The 9641-nt window shown below is 39.9% G+C and overlaps 1 protein-coding gene across 1 annotated transcript in view; it reads left to right on the forward strand.

The window, feature by feature from the left end:
- LOC132405597 (teneurin-2-like) overlaps positions 1-5783 on the forward strand; it is a 1448984-nt gene extending 1443201 nt beyond the window's left edge. Inside the window, exons 29-30 of the mRNA XM_059990528.1 lie at positions 2303-2433; positions 4488-5783. Of these exons, the coding sequence (XP_059846511.1) occupies positions 2303-2433; positions 4488-5249 (893 nt within the window). The 3' untranslated portion in view covers positions 5250-5783. The remainder of the gene's footprint in view (positions 1-2302; positions 2434-4487) is intronic.
- The last annotated feature ends 3858 nt before the right edge of the window (positions 5784-9641 follow it).

Consider the following 9641-nt stretch of genomic DNA (forward strand, 5'->3'; position numbering starts at 1 on the left):
CCAGAGCCATCAAATTCTCTCATATGTTAACCCTTTCAATCCCGGAATCATTCTTATGAACTTTCTCTGGACCTTTTCCAATACCAGCCTGTCTTTTCTTAGACAAAGGGCCAAAAACTGCTTGCAATACTCCAAGTGCAGTCTGACCTTCATTTTATCGAGTCTCAGATTCACATCCTTCCTAACATTCATTTGTCTTCCTTACAACCGACTCAACCTACAAATTAACCTCTACGGAATCATGCGTTAGGACCCTCAAGTCCCTTTGCACCTCTGATTTTTGAATTTTCTCTGCATTTATAAGAGTCTATGCCTTTATTCCTTCTACCAAAGTGCACAAGCATACACTTCCCTACACTATATTCCATCTTCCACTTCATTGCCCATTCACCCAATATCTCCAAGTCCTTCTGCAGACTCCCTACTTCCCCAACACTACCTGCCCGTCCATCTTCCTTTGTATCATCTGCAAACTTGGCCACAAAGCAATCACTTCCATCATCCAAATCGTTGACATATAATGTGAATAGAAGTGACCCCTGTGAAATACCACAAGTCACTGGCAGCCAACTAGAATAGGCCCCTTTCATTACAATTCTTTGCCTCCTGCCAGTCAGCCAAGCCTCTATCCACGTTAGTATCTTCCATGTAATTCCATGGCTCCTGTCTTGTTAAGCAGTCTCATGTGCAGTACCCTGTCAAAGGCCTTTTGAAAATCCAAGTAAACAACATCCACTGACTCTCCTTGGTTTATCCTGCCTGTTATTTCCTCAAAGAATTCTGACAGATCTGTCAGGCAAGATTTCCCCTTTCAGAAAGCATGCTGACTTTGGCCTATGCCTTCAAGTACCTTGAAACCCTATCCTTAATTATGAACTCCAACATCTTCCCAACCACTAAAGTAAGGCTAACTGGCCTATAATTTCCTTTCTTCTGCCTTCATCCCTTCTTAAAGAAATAGGTGGCATTTGCAATTCTCCAGTCCTCCAGAACTATTCCAGAATTGAGTAATTCTTTAAAAATCATTATGAATACTTCCAAAATCTCTTCAGCTACCTCTTTCAGAACCCTGAGGTAGAGTCCGTCTGGTCCAGCTGGCTTATCTATCTTCAGACCTTTCAGCTTCCCAAGCACCTTCCCAATTACACTCATGTCTTCCCCCGACACTCTCAAATTTCTGGCATACTGCCAGAGTCTTCCACAGTGAAGACTGATGCAAAGTACTTATTAAGATTATCCACTATTTTGTCCCACACTACTACCTCTCCAGTGTCATTTTCCAGCAGTCCAAGATCTACCCTCACCTCTCTTTCATTCTTTATGTTACTGAAAAAAATATTATTGGCTAGCTTATTATCATTTTTAATCTTTTCTCTCATTTAGGTTTTTAATTACCTTTTGTTGGTTTTTGAAATCGTGCCGATTCTCTAACTGCCCACTAAGTTTTTTTGCTTTGTTATGGATATGCCTTCTCTTTTGCTTTCAAGTGGTCCTTGACTTCCCTTGTTAGAATGCTTAGCCATGGTTGCCTCATCCTCCCTGTAAAATATTTGTTCATCTTTAGGATATATCTATTCTGCACCATCCAAACTGACCTCAGAAACTTCAGCCATTGCTATTCTGTCATCAGCAGCGCTGGTGTCCCCTTCCAGTTGACTTTTGCCAGCTCCCCTCTCATGCCTCTGCAACTCCCTTTACTCCACTGCAGTACTTACACATCTGACTTTATGAGGGGTGATTGATAAGTTCATGGCCTAAGGTAGACGGAGTCAATTTTAGAAAAACTAGCACATTTATTTTTCAACATAGTCCACTCGTACATTTACACAGTTAGTCCAGCGATCATGGAGCATACGGATCTTGGACGTACAGAAAGTGTTCACAGCAGGGGTGATTGATAAGTTTGTGGCCTAAGGTAGAAGACAATGAGTCATACAGCTCTCTTTACATGCACATGCAGTTCAACTCTTTGAGTGATTGTGCAGAAAATTTGAAGTTAATAAGTTATCGGGGTGATTGATAAGTTTGTGGCCTAAGGTAGAAGGAGATGTGTTATTAAGTCTTGATGGAAAGATTCTGGTCAGGCAGAATTAGGTCCAGATTAATAAGTAGTCAGTCAATTATACAAATACACCTACAGTACCAAAGATCTGGTCACGTGCAATGGTATTTACTGATATTTTCTGCAGAATCTTTGGAACAGCCGATTGCGTGCTTCTTGGAGAAAAGTTACATATAATATAATATACATGAAATCTGTATTCTAACAAATGTACAAAGTTTAAATTCTGTCTTCCCACAGATGTCAAAAGCTGGCTTGTGATGTTTGGGTTTCAGTTATACAACATTATTCCTGGATTCCCTAAACCAGCGGTCCGTTTTGCAGCACCTCCTTATGAACTGGTGGAGAGCGAAGAGCGTGATAATGTACGGGTATGGAAACAAAGCTCAATGAATTTATCATTATTTCAGTTCCTGCTTGTCCAAAGGTCATTGTATGTCTTTCAGCTTGCTGACATCTGACAATTTAACTTTCTATCTAACATTGTACATGTCCTTTCTTATAACATTAGGTACTTCTTATATCATGGCCTATATTAAACTACAGAAGTAAGGAAACCAACAGGTTTTGGAAATCTAAAACCTTCCTATTCTTATTAAAAAACAATACATTTAGCTAACTCATACTAATGCACATTCTCAATTGATGTCTTTTATCCACAGAAAACCTTTTACTGTCTCAGATCTCAATCATTCCCCTGATATTACCAATAATGTTTGCGCACACAAATCTAAGAGAGATGGATCTAAATGTATCTGATGTATTAGCTTAGACAAGATATAGCTGGAGTACATCAAGCTGTAATGGGTCTGTCATTTGTTCCAACCCACGCAATTGATAAGATTATCTGAAAAATGTGCATTTTTTCACTATACCTTACCTTATCTCTAGCAAGCTAGCTCAGTCTCTTCCTCCTGCTCTTAATTTTTTTTTTCACTAAGCTAATTCTTCCTTTCAATCATCAACATGCCCTGATTTCCCACCTGTCAATATCGTCTCATTGCATCTTTCTCTGGTTTTCTTGTATCCCATTGTTATAGGACCTTTGAATGGTTCCTTTTTATGATAAAATAATCTGTTGAACTCACAATCTGCCTTGTTATGATCTTACACCTTACTGTCTACCTACACTGCACTCTCTCTATATCTGTTGCACCTTATACTTCTTTTTGTTATTGCTTTACCTTATACTACCTCAATGATTTGCTATACAGTTTGTGAACAGTAGGCAGGACAAAATTTTCACTGTACCTGGGTGCATGTGACAATAACAAACTAATTCCAATTCCAAATACTACTTTAACCTCATTGACCTTAAATTGGTTTTTTTTCTGCCCAGAATTATCAATGCGGTTATCTTCTCAAGAAAATGAATCTCAGGGTTGTAAATGGTGAGATAAATGTATTTTGATAATAAACTTACTTTGAAATTTAAACTTTGATTTCTTTTCTTCAAAAATTCTGTCATTAAACTTTTTCTCAGAAAAAGCATCCGTGGTCCATCTGTTTTTGCAAAGTTAAATGTCAGCTATAGAGAAATTGAGAATATTAATTGTTACCTCAGATCTGAAATAAATTCTGTTTCAACAATAAAAAGTAGTAAAGTGAAAAGTTCATACCTAGAGATTCACTGACAGCCTAGCCAAAAGTTCTTCAACAGGTAGGAGAAGAAAACGTCACCTTATATCAGTCTTCACTACTGCTACCTGATGACAGAATTCTTCAAAGACATAATGACAAACTAATGCTAAAATATGATCCTTTGGGCTGTGATAATTTCTGATTACTCTCACAGTTTATTTCATTCTTTATTTACAGACACATTCCACTTCCTTTCCTTCTGACACTATATGTAAATACAAAACACACAAAATGCTTGAGGGATTCAGCAGGTCAGGCATCATCAATAGAGAGGAATAAATAGTCGATGTTTCAGGGTACGATCCTGATGAAGAGTCTTGGCCCAAAATGTCAACTGTTTATTCCTTTCCTTAGATGCTGCCTGACCTGCTGAGTTCCTGTGTTGCTCTGAGTTTCTAGCAACTGCAGAATCTCTTGTGTTTGTACTTGTAAATGCCCTCCTGTTTGTTTGCTTTGCTTCTACCTGTGACCATTAAATTATTACCCATTTAAATACTTTGCCGTTTCCTTTATGTGTAACATTCTGAACCACCACCTCACCCTCCACCACTATTTACAGTCACTTAAAGACTCATCTGCTGCTCTGGCTATTAGATTCAAAGGACATTAGTCTCAGCCCAACTCAGTGGGTGAATTTAGCATTCTTCCATTTTGACTTTTGAATGGATATGAGAAGAACATTCACAGCCAAGCAAATAACCAGTAGCTCCATTTTCAACAACACAGCAACAACTTTAATCTTTTCCTTTCTGAAACTGCTATATTTTTATGATTTGTTTTTCAGTTTGTTTCAGGGGTTCAACAAGCAGCAGAAAGGCTCAACAATGCCTTTATGGCACTGGAAGGATGTTCGCTGCCCAAATACTCCAGGGCCGGCCACAAAGACAGGCCAGGACACTGGTTTTCAGCCCCAAATTCCATCATTGGAAAGGGGATCATGTTTGCTGTCAAGGAAGGAAGAATAACAACAGGGGTGACCACTCTAGCAAGTGAAGATAGTCGTAAAATAGCAAGCATTCTTAACAATGCATACTACTTAGACAAAATGCATTACACCATCAATGGAATAGACTCACACTACCTGGTGAAAATCGGTTCATCGGACAGAGACTTGGCAACTTTGGGCATAACAAGTGGCCGAAAAGTACTGGACAATGGAATTAACGTGACCGTTTCGCAGCCGACAATTCTGCTTAATGGAAGGACTAGAAGGTTCACAAACATTGAACTTCAGTACAGCGCCCTGTTGTTAAATATTCGCTATGGAATCACACTAGATACTCTGGAAGAAGAAAGGGCACGTCTGCTAGACCAGGCCAGGTTAAGAGCTCTCGTGAATGCCTGGTCTAGAGAGCAGCAGAAGGCAAGAGACGGGAAGGAAGGAAATCGTCTCTGGACAGAAGGAGAAAAACAGCAGCTTCTGAGCACAGGCAGAGTTCAAGGTTATGATGGGTACTATGTGTTGCCAGTGGAACAGTACCCGGAACTGGCAGACAGTTCCACCAATATTCAGTTCCTGAGACAGAATGAGATGGGAAGGAGGTAACAAACCGAACTGCTGTCATCTCTGGCAAGAGCTGGAAGGGTGATCACAATCACTATCTCCTCTCCTAAGGAGATGGAAACTCAAAAGTGGGTGCTGAAAGTTACATTCAGAGCTGAAGAGAAGAATCAAATTCATGTCAAATGAGCTTGCACCTTGTTCTTCAGCATTTGAGGACTCTCTGTAGTAAACTGGAGCCCAAGGAGAAGACTTGACAAGTACCCCTTTTTATAGGATAGCTCAGGTCCTCTGGGCTGAAAAAAGACACCTCTCTCTGATGGACTCAGTAAACTTACTGCCTCATGGGTGTCTCATTTGAAAGACTTGAGTCCAAAATGCCCATCTTGAATGAAACAGGAACTTCATGGATGCAACCTTTTGTAATATATGCCCCTAAGGAAAACTTGTTTGAGCATACTGGCAATGTATGGATCTGTTGAAGCCTGAGCCAGACTTCTTACACTGATGTTATTGTTTTGTTTATTGCCATAGCAACTGTAGTGGACACAGTAAGCCTTTGAGGTTATAGTTACTGAATCCTGCATTCCTACTTGGGAGGGGTGGGAGGGGCCATAATGTTTCTGAGGATGTGACGTAATTAATAAACAAACTATGTTATTGTCATACACACTGTCGTACTCTTTTTAAAAAGAAGTTTAAATAAAGTTACATTGTGGACAGGTTGACGTGTGCAGGGTGTAGTCTGCATAGTTTCTTAAAAGTAGTCGTCAAGTAATGGTTTATGGTAGAGTTGTGGCCAATGTTTCACTGCTACAAATGGCACTGCTTTTCACTGATCCTGTTCACTGAGGCACGGGGGAGGGGAAGGGAAGGGGGCAGGAGGCATAATAGCTGCTGATAGAGTAATTGATTGATGATGGTACCCTGCTCGCTTTTACTTGCCTCTCAAATTACGACAATCACGCTGCAGTCACCGGAAGGCAAATTGAGAACTTTATTATTACATTTTTTTTGTAATACTGTATCTGGAAGAATTGTCCATGAAGGTTTTTATATTAATTTCTGATTTTGCTGCTCAGCAAATATTAGTCACAGGAAATAAAAAATAATTTATGTAAAGGTGTTTCAATAATGTTTATATACTTTAAAATAAAGTCTTTAAAACTGAAAAATGTCTGATATTGTGAACCCATATTTATAGAATACTACAACCATGTCTTTGGGTATTCAAATATTTTCAAAATAAAGTTTGAGATGTGATCTCTCTTTGTTAGTAATGTTGTTTCAAATGAAGTTCCTCGGATATCTATAAAAAATATTGTCAAGATGGTATTATCTACAAATCCACATGACACTAGATGTGGAATCACATTTTAACACAATAAATACATTCAACAACTTTGAATTTCATGACCAAGTTGTACTTTGAAAAATAACTAGAGCTAGTATAAATTAGATAAACTTGATTCTTTATTGCAGATTATCGTTTGCTGATAATCAAGAAGTAAGGTCTTAGGAATCATGGGAAATACATGTGACTCTTTGAGCCTGCCCTGCCATTCATGGAACATAGAAGAGTACAGCATGGTAACAGGCACTATGGCACATGCTGTCAGTTCTGAACATGATGGAGATTTAAACTGTACTCCTTCCTGCATGTAGTCTATGTCCCTCAATACCCAGCCTGTGCAGTGTCTGTCTAATCGTTGCCATGATACCTGTTTCTACCACCTCCAGGCATCCAACGCTCTCTGTGCAAGATGCTTGCCTTGCAACATCTCCTTTAAACTTTGCCCACTCGCCTTAAAGCTATACCCTCTAGCATCTCCACCCTGGGAAAATAACTCCAACTATCTATGTATGCCAGGTCACCCCTCAGCCTCCAACACTTTAGAGGAAACATTCTAAGTTTGTACAACATCTCCTTATTGATAATACTCCCGAACCCAAGCAAAATCACAATCAACCACTCTGTATTTTCTTAAACTTCCACATCCTTCCTGTAATGCAGCCACCAGAACGACACACAATACTTCAGATGGGGCCTAACCAACGTTTTATACAATAGCAACACGCTTCCTAATTTTTATGACTCACTGCCTTGACCAATGAAGGCAAGTCTGTTGGACACTTAGCCTCTGATCTACTTGAGTTGCCACTTTTATGTGAACTATGGACTTGGAGCCCAAGATTAATACCACTAAGGTATCCTGCTACCCATTCTATACTTCTCTCATACAGTTAATTTCCCAAAATGGACAGGGAGATACTGTAGGTGGAGGACACAGTCAGTAGGATCCATTTATGTGAATGAAAAAATATTCTTTCAAAATAATTTCAGATGCCGTCCTGGTTTTGCAAACAAATGGGTGAAATGCCCACCACACTAAATCTAATTTCCTCAGATTTTCAATCAGAAGTGAGCATAAATTGTCTTCTGGCAGGTTGTTGCAAGCATCTTATAAGTGTCATATGCCCACCTTCCTTCCCCCAACACACAGGAGCACACATACACACAACTTCAACAGTGTTTCCTCCAGTTCATTGAGTACTGTCACCTTAGGTCAATTTAACAAGTCAAGTCAAGTTTATTGTCATTTAACTATATACATGTATACTGTCAAACAAGATCATGTTTCTCCAGACCATGGTGCAAAGCACAGTAGTAAACATAACACACATATAACACACAATAACTTAGGAAAGTAAGAATAAAATCCACAAAAGAATTATGCAGAAATAAACAAAATAAAGTGACAATTGAATGAATTAACCAGTGACACTTCAAATGCGATGCAGCATGGAGTTCAGAAGTCTGGTGGAACAAACTGTTTCCTGTCCTGACCATTCTTGTCTGCATCGGAATCTCCTGCTGATGATAGGAAGTCAAAGAGGATGCTGGATGGGCGGGTGGGAGCAAGAAACATTTGACACTGTTTCTCAAGACAAGTGAGTATAGATGACCAAAAGTTGGTCAGAGATAGTTGGAAAGAAGTATGAGAAGGGGTTATTTCTAAGGAAATATGCTAGGGAGGGTTTATTTTGCACAGGAAGTGGTGTGTGCCTGGTATGTGCTGCCTGGATGCTGGTGGTGGCAAATATGATAAGAGACCTTTATGCAACTTTTAGTATCAGAATCAGGTTTATTATCACTGACATATCATGAAATTTGTTATTTTATGGCAGCAGAACAGTGCAGGACATAAAACATTAGTGTGAGGTGATGTTTATGGGTTCATGAACCATTCAGAAATTTGATGGTGGAGAAGAAGAAGCTATTCCTAAAACACACCGTGGGTTTTCAGACTCCTTTATTTTGTCCACAAGGGTAGTAATATGAGGGCTGTTCCTAATTGCATATCCCTCTGCAATTGGATCCTTGACTTCCTAACCAGAGGGCCACCATCTGAGCAGATTGGTGAGCATATCTCATCCTCACTGACAACAAAGGCGCATCTCAGAGTGGTGTGCTTAGCCCATTGCTCTACTCTCCTATACCCATGACTGTGTAGCTAGGTGAACTCACATGCCATCTATAAGTTTACTAATGATACAAACATTGTTGGTAGAATCTCAGATGGAGATGAGAGGGCTTACAGGAGTGAGATATACCAGCTAGTTGAGTGGTGTCACAGCAACAATCTTGCACTAACTGTCGGTAAGGTGAAAGGGCTGATTATGGATTTCAGGAAGGGCAAGATGAGGGCACATGAACCAATCCTCATTGAGGGATCAGAAGTGGAGAGAGTGAGCAAGTTCCTGCATATCAACATCTCTGGGGATCTAACCTGAACCCAACCTATTGATAAAGCTATAATGAATTCAAGGCAGTGGCTATATTTTATTAGGAGTTTGAGGAGATTTGGTTTATCACCTAAAACACTTGAAAACTAAAATAGATCTACCATAGCATTCTGACAGGCTGCATCACTGTCTTGTATGGGGAGGGGGGTGGCTACAGCACAAGATTAAAAGAAGCTACAGAAAATTCTAAAATGAGTCAGCTCTATCTTGGGTACTAGCCTCCATAGTATGCAGAACATCTTCAATGAGCGGTGCTTCCGGAAGGCAACATCCATTATTAAGGACCCCCATCACCTAGGACATGCCCTCTTCTCATTGTCACCATCACGAAGGAGGTACAGAAGCCTGAAAGCACATATTCAGTGATCAGGAATAGGTTCTTCCCCTCTGCCATCTGATTCCTAAATGGACATTGAACCCATGAACACTACCTCACTACTTCGTTTTCTATTATTTTACACTACTTAACTATTTAATGCTCTCCAATGTTCTTCATGATTGCCTAGGACACATTCTCTGAAACGTTGACACCCAGGAATTTTGGATGCTCACTTTCCACTAAAGGTACCTCAAAGGGTACTGGTGAGTGTTCCCCTGACTTTGCTTCCTGAGGTCCACAATCAATCCCCT

The sequence above is a fragment of the Hypanus sabinus genome, chromosome 15 (assembly GCF_030144855.1).
Source record: "Hypanus sabinus isolate sHypSab1 chromosome 15, sHypSab1.hap1, whole genome shotgun sequence".
In the NCBI taxonomy this organism is placed as follows: domain Eukaryota; kingdom Metazoa; phylum Chordata; class Chondrichthyes; order Myliobatiformes; family Dasyatidae; genus Hypanus; species Hypanus sabinus.